This window comes from Neltuma alba, unplaced genomic scaffold, assembly GCF_004799145.2.
Source record: "Neltuma alba isolate B1F8T4 unplaced genomic scaffold, ASM479914v2 tig00011360_pilon, whole genome shotgun sequence".
NCBI classification, from domain to species: Eukaryota; Viridiplantae; Streptophyta; class Magnoliopsida; order Fabales; family Fabaceae; genus Neltuma; species Neltuma alba.
Window position 1 is genome coordinate 26183 of NW_021636057.1, and position 20342 is coordinate 46524.

Here is a 20342-nt window from a genome sequence, read left to right on the forward strand (position 1 = left end):
ACTTTGGGCTTCAGGTAATTCGGCGCGAAAGATCCGACCCGGGTTCCCCCGTTTGAATTATGGGCATCTCCACGTGAATAATGGGGATCCGGATCTGAGGGAGCAAGCGTTGCAGTGCGTTGACGAAGCGGTGTGAGAGAGAGAAGCAAGCAACTGGTGATGGTGGAGAGAGAAGATTAGGGTGGTCCTGCTTGCGATTTTCGACCTTTTGGCTGTCCCCAAATTCCAATTTCATTCAATCTTAACGCTTCCTGGGATTCTGGGGTTGCTCGCCAAATTCCATTTGAGCATCTGCAAGAACTGATTCGTGCTGACGGTGTCGAAGGAGAAGAACTCGTTGTTTTTGTTAATGTCGAAGATGGCGTATAGAAGGAGGCAGCAAGGAACTTCAAGACCGTCGGCGACATTTGAAGAATTTTCAGACGAAGGAATTCGGAACCCTCCTCCTCCTCCTCCTCCTTCTTTTGATGCCCTGCCCGCTGATATTGACAGCTCATTTACTTCGTCTCCGTCTTCACTAGCTGCCAAAGCCATTAGAGCATCTTCGGCTCGTCGGGACTCTTCCCTCTCCTCTGCTTACCGTCACTCCAACCTTCCCAGTGCTCCTTCCGTTGCCCTACCAACTCCTACTCCACCTGTATCTTCTAAGGTTTTCTTCCCACCTTCTTTATCTTCTGCCACGTGACTTTTGTTTCTGTCTTCAGGTTTGATGCGTAGTAAAATGTGAACTGTTCACTTGGCTGGGCCAAAATTGATCAAAACAAGAGGGAATTTTTCTGTCCGGAATGAAACTAGAGTAGAAAACACTACTGAGCGCGTTAAGGGCGATGTATTCTCGTTATTATATTTATATGGAATTCTTCAACATGTAAACTAGTCGGTTTAACACCTGCTGTCTGTGCTGTTTTATTACATTTGACTTTGAAGCATTCCTTTATCCTCGTAGGTCTGTGCTGTTTGTGTGCTGCTGCTTATATTAAATCAGTGTGTCAGACTTATCTCTCGTTTTTGGTTCCTCTAGTTGGACTGAAATTTCATAAATTTAAAAGGATGCTGTATTTTGTTGATCTCTTTCTCAATCAGGACGGTGATTAAGGATGATATCATAAGTTCCAGGTTTATGAAGTTTGAGATTCGATGTCATCCAATTTTGTTGGCACCAAGTTTTGAAGTTTGACAGCTGGCTTACTTTCTAAAGCTCCTGATCAGTTAAATGAAAACTTTTTGGCACTTATGGCAGACCGAAAGCGTTTTTTAATTTTCCATGCTCTGTTCGTAATTACTCATCAGATGGAAAACGAAAGGAACTCTTAGAATTATTTCTATGTTATTTATCTTCTTCAGGGCTCTTACTCTCTGTCAAAACATATGATGATTTTGTGAGCTGTCTTTAAGCATAAATTCTCTCCCTCTGGGTTTACATCAATTTTTTGAGTTTTAGCCATATTTTCTTGGAAACACAGATTTTCATTATCAATATGTTATCATGGTAACAGCTGTCTCATCATTTATGTATGTCTTTGAGCCGTAATTGTTTTCAAAGCAATGGTATGTTCTCCTTGCTATGATTTTAGTGGATGGATATAAGTAGCATTTTATTATGTAATAATTTATTTGTTAAGAAATAGTTGTCTCAGGAGTTTGGTTATAGGGATGAGTCAAAGTCTATAGGCTTCAAAACCACGTGCTCCAGTGCCTATATCTTTGAATTGAGTTTATCAACTAATTATAGTTGTGGACAGTAAATGAAAGCTGGATATTGGATTCCTTAATGATTTAAAGCATCAAATATGGGGAAATGGATGTCAAAAATATTTGCCTACATCTCTCTCTCTCTTACTCGTAATTTATATTCTCCAGACGGAGAACACTATTTCCCTGATTTGAAGTGTTTGTTTCTTTCTGCCAAACTTGTTATGTTGTTCGTAATTATAGGATTCAAGAGTCTATGAATATACGTCAATGAAAACCTTGAATGAGTCCAAGCAAGGATTTTGGGGTTCTCTGGCCAGAAAAGCCAAATCCATAATTGAGGATGAACAGGCAACCCAGCATTCTAAAGCACCTGGGAGGGTGGAGCCACAAATGCCTGGTGCAGCTTCTAGGGGCAAGGTGAGATAGGAATTATATGTTTGCCGCTAGGAACTTTCAACATGCTAAGGTTGGCTAATATGCTGATGAAGGTTCATTATTCTGAGTTCCCTTGTTATAGTAAACTAGAATAACTTGCTTCTTGCATTGCAGGGGAAATATATAAACTTCTAAGGGAAACACAAAAATCAAAGATTTATTCATAGTAAAGTAATAAATGATAATGCTATTTAAAAGCATTGTTGCTTGATGTGACCTTTGGAAGAACAGTCTTCAAATAGAATCATGTTATAGAATGTAAAAAAATATTAGGAACGGTGATGAATATTATTGAATTGTAAAAAGTAGATTATACATATGAGTTATAGTTTTTCATCCAAAGAAAAACCAGAAAAAGAAAAGAAAATTGCATCTGATGTAGGGAAATACAACTTATTGCACCAAAAGTCTGACCAATAAGATGAGAATGTTTGTGTTAATCTACTGTGGCTGGCTCAATATGGATTTTTTTTTTTCCGGCTGTTTGTGGAAATTGAGGTGTTTTATTGTCACAGTTTCTGCATTTGGCTTGTTAGCGGTTTCTTGTTCATCATGGCTTCAACTGTCAAATTTGATTATCATTTCTTTCTCTCTGTAGTTCCAACATTCATATAACATGGAGGAGAACAATCTCAAAAGGGACAACCCAAAGTTACTTAAGGGATTTGATGCAATCACGTCTTCTCTAAGCAATATTGGTAGCACCATTGGTAATGCCTTGGAGGTAATCTCCTAAATTCTTTCACATGTTGAAAGAAACAGGAAGTCATTTTATAATTTGTAGGTTCTATAAATTTTTAAGCCGTAGGCATTACAACACACCCCCCCCCCCAAAAAAAAAAAAAGGTCCGTGGAGTCCAAGGTCTTATCAGCACTAACGTTACTTCACATTTGCAGGAGGGTTTTACAGTTGTGGAGAATCGGACTTCAGGCATCATCCAAGAAACTCGTAATCATATCAAGAAAAAGCCTGGCAGCTCTGAGTTAGAGAGGCAGGAGACAAACCGTTCTGCTACACACCAACACTCACAATCACGGACCCAGATGCAAACAGACCAAGAACTTCAATTGAAGGCATCTCGCGACGTAAGGTGGCAACTGTGTATCACTTTTTTGTGTGGTTGAATGAAATTGCGTGATCAATCATTATTCTCCCAGCATATAGTCCTCTGGTTGAAAAGCAGCTTTCTAAAATGGGATTTTTGGCATGGGGATTGTGTTCATTTGTTAGTTATGAAAACAAATCCACTGTTCAGTTTTAAATTCTTGGTGTAGCTGCTCAGAATTGCATGAAACTTAGATCAACGGTTGAATACAAATGGATAATAATTAATAACATAGCTGCTCATATAGGAGTAAAATGTTGGCTTTAACGGAGGCCATTTTGTGCCTCTTAATTGTAAGTCCACCGTCTGGTATATTTAACATGCATAATGAAAGATGAGGGTTGTTTCTCGTTGTAAAGAGTGAGTTTAGCACTTCAGTACCTGCTCAACATGATAATTTGTTGGGCCTGTGTAATTACTTATAAGCTATAAGGGATCTTTATTAGCTTGATTAATTTGGTTTCCATACTAACCATGAATCTGACCTGCTGTCATTTATTATAGAAAATGATAAAGCTAAATTGCTAGAAATGTTAATAAAATAAATCCTTAGCCTTCTCCCAAGTCCTAACTGGTTAAGCTTGAGATGAAGGCTTTTGACATGGTATTGGAGCTTCTAAGATCAAGCAATGAGATATTTGATCCTTTCCAGCCTCATTTTCTTAAATTTCGGCCCAAGGTATGTCAGGTTTATACTCCATTAATGCTTCTTCAAGCTCAAAGGACTATTTCTGGAGGAACATATTGCTAAAATTGATCATGGGTCTTCTTCTAACAACATTAAAATTTACTTTATCTTTTTGGTGAATGACAACATTAACATTTACCCCCTGCTTGGATTGAGAGAAAATTAGGGAGGAGGAAAAACTAGAGAGGAAAACATGAGGAGAAACAAGTTTTCTCTTGCTTGGATAGGAAAGAAAATGTAGGAGGAAGAAAAAGTAAAGGAGAAAATAAGGTGGGCCCTATATCCTATTTTCTCTCCAAATTTTCTTTCCATATATGGAGAGATTTGGGAAGGAAAACAAGATTTTCATGATTGCCCCTCCTCTCCCTTCCTCTCCATATTTATTTTCTTTTATTATATTAAAAAATTTATTCACTTTTTATTTTTTATCTTAAAACAATTTTTTTATTAAATAATTTGGTTTTAAACCATAATAATTTGAAAATATAAATAAACCAAATAACTTGATTTTAAATTATTTAATGATGCTAATGTTAGGATAATTTTTCTATTGCAATATTTAATTTAATTTTAAATATGATATATTTTGATAAGAACATTTTAGTCATTTAAATATTTGTTAATTTTCTTTCCTCTCTATTTTCTCTCATCCATCCAAGCAAGAGGGATGATAACAACTTCCCTCTAATTTTTCCTTCTCTCTATTTTCTCTCCTCTCATTTTCTCTCCTCTCAATTTTTCTTTGCATCCAAGCAGAGCATTAGGATTAAGTAGTTATTGACAAGGCAAAAAAATTCTGCTGAACCAATCATAGGGTTTATGCCCCTTTACTGACAAAAGACTACTGTTTAGAAACCTTAGTGGAACTCCTAAAGGATTAGGAGTTTGTTATGAAAAATTCATCTAGTTAACTACTATTTGGGGGTTTCACATTTATTTCTGCAAGTCATGCTTCCTCTGAATGAAAAAGGAAGGTGGACAAGGAGTGTGTATTTGCTCAATAAACTCTTGAAGCCTTTTATTTTCCCAGCTCATTGAAACTAGCTCATTTTCTTTCCAACCAATTATAGGCTCACCGTTTGAAGACCTGCAAACCAAATATCCCCCCCCCCCCCCCGGGCGGTATATCTTTGTAGAACTAACATTATAATGGTCATCCCATTCTTAAAGCATTCTGTTCTCATCTGATTTTTGCAAGGACTGATTCCATGTCCCACAAGTCCCCCCCCCCCCCCCCCCCCAAAAAAAACCCCAAAAAGAAACAAGGGGCCATGTTAAACCATGCATTTTCTTTTTATTCTTGTTCACAGGTAAAGCATACTTTTTTTGTGTTCCAGACACAGAGAGAGAGAGAGTCCCAGTTACTACGCAGTCTTATAGATTTTATTAATATTTATCATTACCATATTTGCTTTGCTTCTCATGTAAAAGGAATATTTAGAAATGGCTTATTTGTTTCACCTTGTGTATATAACAGGTTGCAATGGCAATGGCGGCCAAAGCAAAGTTGCTTCTTCGGGAGTTGAAGACCGTTAAAGCTGATTTGGCTTTTGCAAAAGATCGATGTGCGCAGCTGGAGGAAGAAAATAGAATTCTTCGTGAGAGTCGTGAAAGGGGAGACAACCCAGAAGATGATGATATGGTATGCAGTTCTATCTTTAATTTCACTATTCCTTTTTAACCTGTATAATTAACTAAGTTGCTTCTTTGGTTTAATTAAATGCTTGTTTTCCCCTGCTGTTTGACATTTAAATATTCAATTTGATTTGATCCTGGATTTTATTATTCAGATTTGAACTCTCTAGTTTCCCCCTTGCTCCAAATAATTTGTTAATTCTTATGATAACATTTCCAATCCAGATACGACTTCAACTTGAAACACTGTTGGCTGAAAAAGCTCGCCTGGCTCATGAAAACTCAGTGTTTGCCCGGGAGAATCGGTTTCTAAGGGAAGTCGTTGAATATCACCAGCTCACCATGCAAGATGTTGTCTACTTTGATGAGAGCAATGAGGAAGTGACCGAAGTTAATCCCCTCAATTTGCCCCCAGGGCCTCACATGCAGCTTGATTCCGTGTCTTCATCTCCAACCACACCATCACTGTCTTCACCCACTGCCCTTGACATGGACACAAAGAGCTTGGAACTGAGGAGAAGCGTCTCACCTATACCAGGGAGGGATACAAAGACTTCAGAACTGACAAGAAGCATATCCTCTTCTCCAGTAATGGACACCAAGTGACGCATGAAATGCTCCTGCTTCTATACAAATTTGATGGGAAATGTTTTGAATGGTACCAATATCTTATTGTTTCCTTTGATTTGTTATTATTTAATTGTTGGTCCTGCACGTTTCATGGGTGTCATAACCTGTTATGTAATATTACTTTTATTGTATAACTTAAGCTTTTTAGTTCCCAATTTATGTATCAGCGTAAAACCCAAATTAGCAGGTTTCTGTATAGCGGCCTTAACCCTAAAGGGGGGAGTTTATGTATAGCAGCAAATTGGTGTCCCGGTTCCCATGGTACTACCCAGCTGTTGTGTCTGTGCATCATGTATTTGATCATATCTGATACAATGAAGTTGTAAGGACAGTTTGTTTAGTCAAGGGCCATTAATACTTTTCTTTAATTTATAAATTCTTTTAACTGTGGACTATTTTTATGTTGGTAACGTTTCACAAAGAAAAATCGCTATAAAACATCAAGTTAGAATATTAAATTCTGAGTGTGAAGATGTGTCCAATAATGCTAAAGTGAATGTAATACGGAGCATTCAAAGTAAATGTACTCCACTTGATGAGCTTTTTAATCACTCTGACTGAAAAGATTATGTTTTGAATTTCAAGGGTGTTTGTATTAGCTTTGCAAATTGAGACAAAAATTTTTAATTGTAAAATCATTTTTAAAAAGTTAATTTAAAATGATTGTCATTCATGGTAAAAAAGAAACTAAAAGTCTCATCTAAAGTTGCAAAAAAAAAAAAAAATTTACAGAGTGCAAAATTGATTTAGAGTAATCTAGTTCGGATTTAGTGGGACGGGCACTATATTTTTGAGTCATTTTTCTTGTTTTGTTGACGTATCAGAACTAATAATTAATATGCACAAACTCATTAAGTCGCTATGCCTAAAATTAAGATAAGCATTATTTGTCTAAATGAAAACTCAAAATATCCATTACTCCTGACATAAGTAATCTACTTAAGTGCTTTCGTCCTGAATACTGCCTGCTCCCATCTTCTGAAATGCTTTATTGTACTCCTAAGTCGTAATCTAGCTACATCAATAAAATTAAGCAAAATGGTTCTTGTAGCTGGACTTATTAAATTTATCAGAAATTAATACAATATTTTCAAAAAATGCCTCCCATTTAACAGGGTAGCTGCTTCATGAATAGTAATGGATGAGTAGCTATTGAAAACATTATTGGAAGAAAGAATTTAATGCTTTATAGCATTAATTTTTTTAGAGCATTATTTTTCCTTCCACATAAGCTCTTATTTAATAAGAGTGGTAAGAGATAGTAGAGACTGATTTGATGTTACAGTTGAGTATAGAAGATAATAGGGTAAAATTATAAATTGCTTAAATTTTATGACAATTTTAAAGCTTTAACTAATTTTTAACTTTTTTTATTTATTTGATGAAATTGTTAAAAATCACTTATATCAAATGGAGTATTCTTGTAATAAGCATGTCTTTTAATGAAAATTTGTGGTGCCAAAAAATTAAATTTATACTCCTTTTCATCTCTATTATAGGGCGCTTTTTAGAAAAGAAATAAATTCATAATTTCTATAAAAGGGATATTAATTAACATTTTCTAATTTTATTCTTGTTGCAATTCACTTAAAAAGAGAATTTAGGGTTTTCCTCTAGCTCCTCGAATGCCATGTTTCTCCCTTTCGTTTCCTTCAAAGCTTCGTTTCCCGTGCAATGATGCAAATATTCAATTTGACTCTTCTATCATCATAAGATCCATCTCCATGTATGTTTCATAGAGTATGAGAAATGAATTTGTGAATACTAAATCTTTATTACAGATTTCACATTCTAAATTGATATTTTCTTAAGAGTATCTTTGGACTAGTTTTTAAGCATGATAAATAAGCAGTAAGCAAGGGTTCAAATGTTTGTTAAAATCGTGCTTACAATCAGCTTTTGGTCCATACACAAATGGACTAAAAACTTGTCCAAACACATAAACAATTGTCAAATATGCTTTTGGGTTACAAAAACGGCTTTTGTGCCAACCCAATGTGAATCCAAACCGAACCTTAATCACTTAGAAAAAGTTGTACCAATGAGTGTGTGTTTGTATGAGCATTGAGGAATATCTTATTCTGATTAAAGAGCACCTTTTTTCAGCTATATGTCAGTACCAACTTATCAACCCGACTCTAAAATACTAAATTTATGTTATTTCTTTCTTCTTCTCAAAAGATGAAAAATAAATGCACGATCAAGACACAATTTTTACCCCTTGTAGTGTAAAAAAGGACATTAAAGTTGCTTTTTTGTTTTTTTGGAAACCTTTTCTTAGAAGCAGAGATTATGATACTCAAAGCAGTCTTGTTTAAAGTGGTGAAAAGATGGAACTGTAAACTTTCAAGCTATGACTTTCTCGGCTTCTCCCACCCTTTCACTTTCACCATTTTTGAGTTTGTGCAGAGCACACAAAATTTTATTATTCATTCACATGTTTAGATAAACAAAAAATTCTTTATTGACAAATGACAATGCAAAATTGTAGTAATGATTAAGTTATGAAAAGTCAAATCATTTGTTCCAGAATTTATTAATAAAGAACCTGCCTCTCTCCATATGTATATATAAACAAAATGCACATTTTATTGTCAGTTAATTGCATTCATGAAGGTAATACCACTCAGTGCTCACGCTGTGAACAATGTGAAAGTCAGATGGTTCATGGCCGGACTTGTAGTGCAAAGACACTAAACACTTCTTTTATCAAATTTTTTTTTGAAATAAAAAAATTTAGATGAGTTAGGTTTCAGGAATTCATCACGATTATGACATACCTTTAGGCTTAGGGAGCACTTACAGATCACCCAGTAATAAAATTCTTATATCAAGAATGTGATTCAAATTTATGACTTTGTGTATTATAAATCGATTCCTTACCAATTACATCAACTTTTGTTGATTTTATGAATTTTTTTTTTCAAACGTGAAATTGTGAGGTATGTAAAAAGTATAATATGTGCGTTATTATTGAAAAATAATAGATGGTCCATGTACGAACTTTCTAGGTGGTGCTCTTTAAGTCTTAACACGCGCTTCATTCAAACTCAGAAGCCTTTAGCCCTAATGGGATTTGGTACAATTTTTTTTTTGTTTTTTTAACATACCATCCAAAATTCAAAACTACATTAAATTTTGACTAATTTAAATTTGAGATGAGTAGATAGTTTTCTCAAAGAATAGTTTGAATCTAAAGTCTAAACTTCACAATTATGCCAATAAGAGTTGATCTAGTTGGTAAGAAATTTATTCATAACCTATAAAATCATGAATTTGAATCTTACTATCAATATGAGAACATTATCAGTCGGCGATTTATAAGTAACTCTATAAGCGCTTTTAGAGCTTAGAAGCCTGTCTTTCCCCTAATAAGTTCCCGGAACTTAACTCACATAAAATTTTTATTATTAAAAAAAATTTCATAGCTATAATCCATTCCACTAATAAGACCAATACTTGTTAATTTACGCATGCAAATTTTGTATTTTATTATGAGTTTGATTTTGACAAACTTAAATATGTATATTTTAAAATTTATTAACATCTTATATTTTTATTAAAATTTTAAAGGGGGAATATTATCTAAATTCGAAAAAATTGTATTAATTAGATACAAACAAGAATCTTAATTTATGGATTACACTTGAAATCTAAATGAAATATTCATATTTATAATTTCTAAATTTATATTTATTTAAATTGGTATTTTCAACTTATTTTTTTAATTTATCTAAGAATTCATTTATTAAGAATTTTTCCTTGAATGCAAAATGAAGAAAGGATAGGAAAGTGAAATTTTGGGGTGAAGGTAATTAAATTAGTGATTAGTAAAGGAAGAGGGGAGGAGAGGGAAAGAGGAAGGCAAAGGGTTGGTCGCGGCATTCACTGCATCTGCCTTGCGCTTAACTTCTTTCTGCACACTCACAGCTACTTCCAGCTCCTCCCTAATCAAATTCTTGACATTGACCTTTTTCCTCTTCCTTTTAACAAAATTAAAATCCTTTTTTGGGGAAATCAAGATGTTGGTATAATTGAAAAAACCAGCAGCAATCTTGATTCTTTATTTTTCTTATTATTTTTAATAATTTTTTAATAAAAAATCTAACTTTTAAATAATTTTTTATTATGAAAAATTTGACAAATTTTTAATGTTTTGTTCTGAAACAAAATTAATTATATATTGATAGCTGATCAAATATTCAATATATCACCAATTTTTTCAAACAATTAGTAGAAAGAGGTAGCTACTGCAGTGAGTATAATTTTTTTCCAGTTGTATACAATTTATCTTTTAAGCAAAAATTTTCAAAACAGAAATAACTTGTACATAACTAAAATTTTGTGTGTGTGTGTGTGTGTCCATATAATAATTCACAAACGCGTCCCTCGATAATGTGAAATTCACCTTCCCTCTTTTCCCTAAACCATTTTCATCATTATATCATTAGATTAAAATGGTACAAATCATCGGTAAGAAATTTTCAAGAATCGAATCTCGTGACAAAAAAATTACGTGATTTTCGGCCTAAAGAACACAGAGAGAGCCTGGGTGCCAGGTGGGTACGGGAAGAAGCAAGAGTCGCGCTCGGAGGACCCTGCGTCTGCTGCTCCAAACTCCATTAACATAATACAATGAAGCTTCAATGTGGGTTCATTACAGTAAGTCTTCAACTCCCCAGTCTCATGTCCAAACTTTACATCTCAGTCGCCTCTTGAATTTTTGATGAAATTCGGGTCTCTCCGAATCTGTTTTTCATAGCCATTTTAATTTGTTCTTCATTATCTTTCCGAATCAAGATTTGCGCATTGCTGGCTTCTTTGAATCTGAAAACACTAACTTAGATATAAGAATTCCAAGATTTGTCGTTAACCCATTACAGGAATTGGTTGCTTGAAGGCCGGGTTTTGTTGTAACTCGATGATTTAGGTGAAATGTACTATGGGACTTGGAAATTTCGGGGTTTGGCCTCTCACTCTTCTAATTAGTGGGTTTCATTGAATTTTTTGAAGGTACGCATGAGATCTTGATGAGGGTCAGAACCAGTTTCTTTCTACTGCTCGCATTGCCATGTCTTCTTTCACTCCCATTCCTAAATGCTCAGTCGTCATCATCACCAGCTTCTTCTCCTGGGTTATCAGCTCGCTCACTGGATGCCCTTCTTCAGGACTATGCTTTTAGGGCCTTCATTAGGCCAAGAACTGGGATTCCCTACGATGGGAAAGTGCCCTCTAACCTAACAGGAATTAGCATTGCGGCATTAAGGCTTAGGAGTGGTAGTTTGAGGATCAGAGGTGTTGAAAGCTATAAGGAGTTTCAGATCCCAAGTGGGGTTGTTGAACAGCCTTATGTGGAGAGGCTTGTTTTGGTGTATCACAACTTAGGCAATTGGTCTGACCGTTTTTACCCTTTGCCTGGTTACTCTTATTTAGCTCCAGTTATTGGTCTGTTGGCCTATTCTGCTGCGAATTTGTCTGCCACTGAGTTGCCTGAACTGGACATAAGAGCTTCTGATCAGCCAATTTTGATCAAGTTCCCAGATGTGAAGAAGAAGCAGCAGCCACACTCTGCATCATCATTATCATCACCGTCACCCAAATGTGTGTACTTTGATTTAAACGGTTCAGTTCAATTTGACATTCTACTACCTGGGAATGTCTGTTCAACAGGTCAACAAGGCCATTTCTCTATAGTTGCGGAAGAGTCTGAATCTCCATCTCCATCTCCATCACCTTCACCAGCTCCTTCTACTTCTGTTGGAGTTCCAAGTGAAAAATGTCATGGAATGAAGAAGAAGAAGTCCTATATTCCATGGATAATTGTTGGATCTTTGGTTGGTGGGTTGGTTTTGTTGATAGTATTGTATCTTTTGCTTGTTAAGGTTAGGAGGTCTAAGGAAACCAGGAGGATACAGGAAATGGAGTGGGCTGCAGAAAGCAATGAACCCTTGCACATGGCATCCATTGGAGGGTCCAAAGCACCTCTAGCTCTGGGGACTCGTACCAGACCAGTCATAGAAAATGATTACGTTCCTTAGATCTCTAACTCATTCTTGCAACAGCATCATTGTTTGTTTCTTCTTCTTATTAACTCCTTCACTGGGATTTTGATTTTGTCTCTTCATAAAGAGCTCACAAGCTCGGTTCGCTCAGTTCAGTTTTCTTGGTTTATAATCTGTTTGATTTCTTTGCTGTTTCCCTTTTGCTTACATTAACATGTGCTAGGATCCTTTCTTTTATGTTACAGAAGAACTTTGCTGTGAAAGAGGTTATCTGATCATTGAGCTGCGTTGAACTTTTGATGAGCCCTTTTGTTTTGCTTTTTGTGGTTGGTTTGTCACTTTCATATTTACTGTTTTCAAATTTGAAGCTTCAGGGTGGGAAATTCCAATTACATTAACATACGTGGATATTAACATTAATGAGACTTCCTTACAGTTTCTTAAAAAGTAATTCTAGGGCCAAATCCAATTAATTCCTTTAGTAATTGGCGAATGTCATACAGAAAGCTAACCTTGACAGCGGGGGAAAAAGTTGTCAATATTAATTATTTTATAAATAATATGATTTGTTATAATCTTTATTTTATATATTGGTGTTTTTTTTATAAGCTTATATATTGATGTTATTCATTGATGATTTATCAACACGGCAACTTTCTCTGCATCTTCTATTAAACTTATGTATAATGCCACGATGTCATTTCTTTTTTTCTTTCTTTCTAGGAAACATGACACAAAAATGATACTTGAACCTGGAAATGTCAAAATAATCACTTGAATTTAGAAAATCTCAATTTCGTTAAAAGTGACCAATTTGACATTTATAAATTTGCTGAAATGATTATATTGCCCTTAATTTTATTTATTGTTTTTTTAAAAAACCGAAACCCTTACTAGCTAGCTGGTCACTGGAGCTCTGATGTTGTCGTTGGCGGCCGTCACTAGAGTTCTGGCAGCCGGAAACAATTTCTTAAAAAAATTATACAACTTCATTATAATAGTTAATAATTTTTGTAACGCTATTAACAATTTCAATATAGCAGTTAACAATAAGTTTTTCGGGAAATTCAAAAAGTAGTATTTTTATAACTTCAATAATGTTGTTAACAAGTTCTGTAACTCTATTGGCAACTTTAGTATAACATTTAATAATACGTTTTCTTAAAAATGGTATTTTTATAACTTTAACAACTATTTTTTTAAGAAAATTTTTACAACTTCAGTATAATTGTTACCAACTTTTGTAACGTTATTAATAACTTTATTTTTTTAAAAAAAAAATCGTATCATAGAAATACACAAAATGGTCTCACCACAATGTTAATATCATAGAAAAATGATTCCTAATTAAATTTAATTATTTATTTATCTTTGTTTACAAATTTTTTGTGCCAAGATACTCCCTACAATGAATATATTTCACTTTTCAACCTATGTTCTATTATTCATAAGATAATAAAAATAATTATTAAAAATAATACAAATATATAATTTTTAAAATTGATCTTTTCAAAATATCTACACACCTATATTCTAAATATTATACCATATATATTCTAAAATTTTAATCTATACCTATTTTCTAAATATTATACTATATATAGACATATGCTACATATACTACTACATATCAATTTATTTTTATTAATAAAACAATTAATAGCCTCCAAATGAAATGTAATACAAGAAATTACAAGCATAATATATTAAATATCCTAAAATTAATGATATAATAACAAGAAGAAAAAAAAATACTGAACAAAGTTCTCAAGTCCACATAAATATAAGGTCAAAAAAAATCTACATAATTAAATATATTTAAAGCCTTTCAAGAAGAAAATGAAACATGCGTTCTTTTATTAAAAAAATCAATATTTAATATTTTTAGCTAAAGAAATTTAACTATATAAATTAGCATTATTTTTTAAAATACATAAAGTATGAGGAAATATTTATTTCTTTTTAAAAACTATTACATATTTAATATTATCGTCAAAACATAAATAAAATGTAATTTTAATATCATGATTTTTTTATTTAATGAATTTTTAATTTGGAAATTTGCTCTAAAAAAATTGAGTCTTAAAAGATTTATATTTTAGTTACTTTTTTCTTCCAAATCATTTATACCCGTCCCCTTTTAATCCTTTATTAGGAAAATCAAATATTAACCAGTAGTTAGCTAAAAAAAAAAATTATGTCTACAACATTTGAATTTTCATACTTTCATCCACGATGTTAATAGACGTATACACATATATTTTCTAGTTAAAGGTATGCCCTCTCTGCAGTTTCATAAAAATTATTGCGGATCCATTGAACACATTAGAGTTAGTTTCTTTTTAGTTGTTATATCTCCTATGAATACAATTATGTAATATAATATGCTTAACCAGTAGTACTCTATTCTTTATTATAAGAAAATTAGCAACATGTCTTCATTTTTAATAACAAACTCAATGTGTCAAAAAAATTCATGACTAAATATACTAACTTTGCTATAAAAATTAAAAAAGAAATTAAGCAAGAGAATGCACCTTAATAAGATCAGTAATCAACCTTCAAGCTGGAATAAAATGCAGTATATCACAATTCAACACACACCATCGATATCTAACTAGAAGAGGAAGGAAACAACTGATAAAGAAGAAGAAATGGCTAATATCTATGGAAGAGGAAGAATGGACTGAGAAAGAGGAAAGAATGGACTGAGGAAAGAAAGTAACCACAAGAAAAAAATTTGGAGCATGCAACAATTATACAGACCATGCAACAATTATATGAACCATGCACTTATTACTTCCACAGACTCTTTTTCTTCTTCTATCACTTCACGTTTCAGCTTTATACTATGCCTTCACAAGCTGAGAGAACTGAACAGACAACGCATGACGAATCTTATAGATTGATTTGACCCAAGCTATAATACAAGTGATGAAAATATCAAGAGAAGGCACACTGAAGCACTTATTGAATAAGGACAAGACTGAAGTCTATTCACATTATGAATGACTTCTAATTTTTGTAATTAAAAATATGTTACATTTCCAAAGTTGTTCTTAACGTGAACGACTTTTTTAGAAAGTTAAAGTCCAGTAATATATTTTGGGGAATACTTCCCACCGTATAGTATTTTGATAATATCTTGTAATGTTTACCGTATCGGGTAAAAAAGCCATTGAAGCGAGCAAGGCACTCGGTCCTGTACACATTTGAGTAATGAATTCCTTCTTTTCCCCCCCAAAAAAAAAAAAAGAAAGAAAAGGAAAGGCACTCGAATTCGGGTCGGAATGAGAGTTAGGACATTCGAAAGTTTCGGATCCTAGGGTTTTCAGAGCCCATTCCCGCCCCAATCCATCACTGCATTTTCTTTTCCTACCCAACCGGATTTGATCGGAGGAAGACGACGACCGCAACTTTGAGCTGCCGAGATGGGGAAGCAACCCGTTAGGATGAAGGCCGTGGTCTATGCTCTTTCACCTTTCCAGCAGAAAGTTATGACTGGTCTCTGGAAGGATTTGCCTTCCAAGATTCACCACAAGATCTCTGAGAATTGGATCAGCGCCACGCTCTTGCTCGGTCCTCTTGTCGGCACCTATACGTATGTTTTCTTCCATTGTTGTAAAGCCCTTTTTATGTATACCTTCATGTGTTTCTGATCTGGGAAATGATGGGTTTTTAATTCGATTTCCTTGTCTTATTTTCTTAGGACCTGCATTTTTCTGTGTGTTTTACTTTAGTTGGTGTGGTGTAAATCTTTTTTCTCGCTCATCTCAATTATTAGCATGGTGTTGAAAGATTCTGCACTAGGAGGATGATGAAATTGCTATGAACTCCTGATTTTGTTCCGCAAGCTTAAAACAAATACATCAATTGTAAGATTCTCGCGCTAAGACGGATTATCGAATATTGTCATGAATATTTGATTTTGATTCACACCTCGCAAGGTTAATATGAAAGCTGAGGCCAAGGAGGAATGAGAGGGAAGATTTTAAAGATACTAACAGACTCCATAGTTTAATTACAAAGGAAGCTGATGATAAGCTTAGGATAGTGTTCTAAGCATACGCAGCCTTAGAATTTGAACTTATTCCTCAGAAGATGTTATATGTCTTTGCCCCCTATTTCATGTTCTGTATGATATACAGATTGGTAGATCTAAATTTCATATCTACAGTAAGAAAGCATGTCAACAGTTCTTCTGGGAAGGAGGAATATCAGTGGTATCAAATAAGCCAAATAGCTGAAGTTTAACTCGTGGTGTTATTTTTATTTTTGGGGTATATTAATTACAATTTTTACATTCTCTGTGGAGTGTGGATGGCCTATAATAAGAATTTAGCAGCATAAGACCTTTTTTCAAAAAAATAAAATAAAATTGCCAAGTATGTAATCGAAAGGCACATTGTTTGGATCACAAAAATAAACATAAAGAACATAACTAGAATACTATTTGTGGGGCAAAGTTACAAAGTACTCAAACTTTAATGTAAGCATTGTTTTTCAATCAATAGAATTCATAGAAATGATGCTTTCAAGGATGTTATTCCAGTGCATTATGTTTATGGTACATTGTTAAGTTGTCCCAAAAACCATTCGGGAAGCCAATGTCAATGGCATTTCCTTTTGATACATTAGGAGATTTTGAGCCCGGATTTCAATTCTACCCATAATCTACTCCACTCTTACGACTTGAGGGCTTCTCATGGCTTTTTTTTTTTTAACCTCCATTTCTTCTCCAAGCAGGGTAGCTTCCAATGGCATTTCTAATCTCAATCCCTTTTCCTAGTGGGCGCTATGTTGCTGTTAACTAGGCCTCGGGCCAAGCAATTTTAGTTAGTCAGTCTGCTATTAGTTTTGTTTTCTGGTCGCAACTCTTGTATTCATTGGAAAGGATTTTTAAAAAAAAGGAAAAGAAAAAGAATAACCAGATCAAACTTTGGTTGGGAGTTTTGCAGAAATCATTTTCATAAAATAGGTGAAACTAAACGGATATTAACTCCATTTGGCACTGCTGCCTTCTTATGTTTTGAATTTAATTCATCTTCGATGGCTGTATGTAGGTATGTTCAAAACTACCAGGAAAAGGAGAAGCTGGCTCACAGGTACTGAGGACATGCAAGAGCGTATGCGGATAATCTCCATCTTTACCAGAAGACAATTGAAATTTTCTTGTGTAACCTGCAAATAGCCTCAAACTGATGAAACTAGATCTATGGTTGAAATATTATTCTACAAGTTTGGAATGTTTCGACTCTGAGAGGCCTCAATAATTGTTATCTTCAAGATGCCTGTATGCCATTGCCATCAAAATGGTTGTTGAGCTTAATTTTATTAAGCTTTTGATTCATAATAAAGACTCAGGCGGTCCCATATTTTATTGCCGCTGCAAGGGTTTTTTACTTATAGGTGTAATCCAAATAGCATCAAGATTCATTAGGAACATGTGGGCTTTATATGCCTCTTTTTTTTTACAAAAGAAAAAAAAAAATCTTACAATGAAGCCCATCAATTTTTCTCCCAAAATGGAATTTTTCTTTGGGGAACATTGCCCATAAATACTTGTTTGGATAAATTAATTGCCTAATGCTAGCACTTGGTATATTTTGATACACAGAAAGTACTGGTATTTGATTTTATACATATGAAAGGTGTTATTGAGCAATTAATTCTCTAAATAAGTGTTTATGGCGAATTTTTTCAATTTTTTTTTCTACAGTTTTTCTATGTTTATCCTTCTTTTTTTTTTTCATTTTGCTTTAAAAAAAAAATATTTCTTTTATATAATGTTTTTGCACCATCGTGATAACATTTTTTAAAAATTTATGTGGCTCTTAAATTAGCTTTTAATCTTAGCATGAGTAATAGATTTAGAAGAAAGATAAGGTGTTTATATAATTAGTATATACCAGACTTACAAATGGTGAAAAATAACAAGTTATTGACACAAGGAAAAATTGCCGACGAAACGTATATAGGTTTTGCTACAAAAATATTCACAAATTTTTATTAAGCGCGTCTAATAACATTTTTTTTTAATGTAAATCTACCTGTACGAGTTTAAAGTTGATATAAAAATGACAGAACCGTTAAACTAAGTTAACAGCACCCCCGCGATTTAAACCAAAAAACCCACTCCCTCACTACCTCTCGGCAAATTTTCCGGCTGCTCAGAACTATCACCATATGAAACTCTAATCAAAGCCACACCCAGATTTTAAGAAAATATCACAACCTAAATCATTATTCAACATTAACCAGATTTTACAAATAAAAAGGAAAAGGTTTAAGTGAACAGTTAGATCCTTATCAGAAGTAGGAACAGAGTAATTTTGATAGTGTGATTGGTAGCAAATCGACTTTTAGTTTTCACAAGGAAAATCCCTCTCTTTAATTCTTAAGATCCTGGGACCATGCATCACCTAAATGGACAATGTGCATGATGAGCCTGAGTCAAATGTGTAGAACGGACTTCATATTGGCTTTACGAATTCCATTGCCAATCCTTTATCACTCATGCAATTTATAAATATGTTTCGTTCTATCAACAAAATTTGAACTTCCCATACTAACAGAAGCTTTCCACAAAGCCAAAGACAACAATAAAGTAAATGTAATAATTCATTTTTTGTGAGGAAACATGTGAAAGCTCAAGGAACAAACTCCATAATCCATCTGTGAAAGCGCAAGGAATGAAGGCCATAATCTTTTAGGCGATCAATTCTTTCTTTTTTTTGTTTTTGGTGAAAAAAAAGGGCCCCACCCATTACATTACACGACTATTACAAACAGAAAAAAACTCTTCTGGGAAACTCAGTTCCAGCTAAGTCTTCCTCGAGTATGCTCCGTACTTCAGGCGGTGGAGTGTCCCAGATGATTCTTGGTGATCAATCTGTAGACTAAGGTGAGCAAGTTTGTCCGCTGCTCGATTTCCTTCTCTAAAGACATGACTGATTTTGATTTGCCAATCCCTTTGCATCATCTCCTGAATTTCCTGGAAAATATGAATATGTCGACTTCTCTCTTTATTTTGCACTAATAGGTCCACCACTTGCGTCGCATCGCTTTCCACTTCTATTTTCTTGAATCCCATGTGTTTGCATAATTTTAGTCCTACCAAGATACCCCATGCCTCGACCTCCATCACCCCACATCTTTGTAGTTGCACCGAGAAGCCTTTTAGCCATTCTCCTCCATCTCCCCTTATTGCTCCACCGCATCCTACTTTTCCTTCATCCGTGCACATTCCGTCCGTGTTCAATTTACACCATCCTAGCTGAGGGGTTTTTCAAGAAATTCGTTCCTTTCTCATAACAATTTCCTCCATGGAATCCCTTTCCCACCTATGGTGATAATTAGCCAAATAGTTATAGACCTCCTTTTCCGACTCGCGGTAAATTGAAGTCCTGTTCGTGTATTTGTAGGTTCCGCCATCTCCATATAAACCAGCAGCATGTTGCAAATTTCTTCGCTCAACTGATGTCCTCCTCTTTTATTCTTTCTCTGTCAAGAAAAACTTCCAAAGAAATTGATGAAGAGAGGGAAGAGAATAGGACTGTTCACAGGACGGATTGGGACTTAGACCGGGACCGGTTCCGTCCCGATGAACAGTAACAGGACAACAAAATTGTCCCATGTCCCATCCCATCCCGGAGTTGTCCCGGTCCCGATCGGGACAAGACGAAACCAAGACGTCTTGATATATTTTTTGAGTTGTTGGGCCTGGTGTAATGAAATTTGATTTTTTTCCCCCTAATTGTAGTGTTTTGGACTTAGCCTTTGTAAAAACTTTTTTTTTTTTAAATTTCTTTGGGTACTCTTAAACAAAAACCCAAAATATTACATATAATAGTTATTAAAAACTCTAAATAAAAGCTTTGAATACAATAAAAGTTTGTTGGAAATTCTAATAATCAATGGTCTCAAATATCAACAAATATAAAAGTTCTAAATAAATAGGTCCACCGATTAATTGGTCTTCAAGGAATAGTAATAAGAAGAATGAAACAAATAAGTGAATGAAGAATGAAACAAATAAGTGAATTTTTCCCATCAAAGCAAAGTAAGGTAGTATCTGACCTTTATCTCGAACTTTGGTAGTTGAAGGAGCACACTAATATCTCACTTGGGGGGCATCTCCTCATGGATAAT

The 20342-nt window shown here is 34.3% G+C and overlaps 3 protein-coding genes across 4 annotated transcripts; all 3 read left to right on the forward strand.

The window, feature by feature from the left end:
* Positions 1-93: 93 nt before the first annotated feature.
* LOC114712422 (uncharacterized) lies at positions 94-6557 on the forward strand. The gene is made up of 6 exons (XM_028896957.1): positions 94-649; positions 1936-2112; positions 2729-2854; positions 3028-3216; positions 5402-5566; positions 5785-6557. Exons 1-6 carry the CDS (start codon positions 350-352, stop codon positions 6163-6165), a joined length of 1338 nt encoding a protein of 445 aa, XP_028752790.1. The 5' UTR covers positions 94-349; the 3' UTR covers positions 6166-6557.
* LOC114712424 (cytochrome b-c1 complex subunit 8-like) lies at positions 4249-17576 on the forward strand. Of its 2 annotated transcripts, XM_028896960.1 has the most exons (3): positions 4249-4264; positions 15599-15792; positions 17255-17576. In XM_028896960.1, the coding sequence occupies exons 2-3, from the start codon at positions 15623-15625 to the stop codon at positions 17301-17303; spliced, it is 219 nt and encodes a 72-aa protein (XP_028752793.1). In that variant the 5' UTR covers positions 4249-4264; positions 15599-15622; the 3' UTR covers positions 17304-17576. The 2 variants fall into 2 exon arrangements, with proteins under 2 accessions (XP_028752793.1, XP_028752792.1); XM_028896959.1 differs by lacking the exon at positions 4249-4264 and having other exon boundaries at positions 15524-15792.
* LOC114712423 (uncharacterized) lies at positions 10784-12469 on the forward strand. The gene is made up of 2 exons (XM_028896958.1): positions 10784-10851; positions 11203-12469. Exons 1-2 carry the CDS (start codon positions 10836-10838, stop codon positions 12225-12227), a joined length of 1041 nt encoding a protein of 346 aa, XP_028752791.1. The 5' UTR covers positions 10784-10835; the 3' UTR covers positions 12228-12469.
* Positions 17577-20342: the final 2766 nt, after the last annotated feature.

Bases quoted from the DNA above. Each gene is read 5' to 3' on its own strand.
- LOC114712422 (XM_028896957.1), top strand. From the start codon at position 350: ATGTCGAAGATGGCGTATAGAAGGAGGCAGCAAGGAACTTCAAGACCG. The intron at 650-1,935 runs GTTTTCTTCCCA...TCGTAATTATAG, and splicing joins CTCCACCTGTATCTTCTAAG to GATTCAAGAGTCTATGAATA. The intron at 2,113-2,728 runs GTGAGATAGGAA...TTCTCTCTGTAG, and splicing joins GTGCAGCTTCTAGGGGCAAG to TTCCAACATTCATATAACAT.
- LOC114712424 (XM_028896960.1), top strand. From the start codon at position 15,623: ATGGGGAAGCAACCCGTTAGGATGAAGGCCGTGGTCTATGCTCTTTCA. The intron at 15,793-17,254 runs GTATGTTTTCTT...GGCTGTATGTAG, and splicing joins CCTCTTGTCGGCACCTATAC to GTATGTTCAAAACTACCAGG.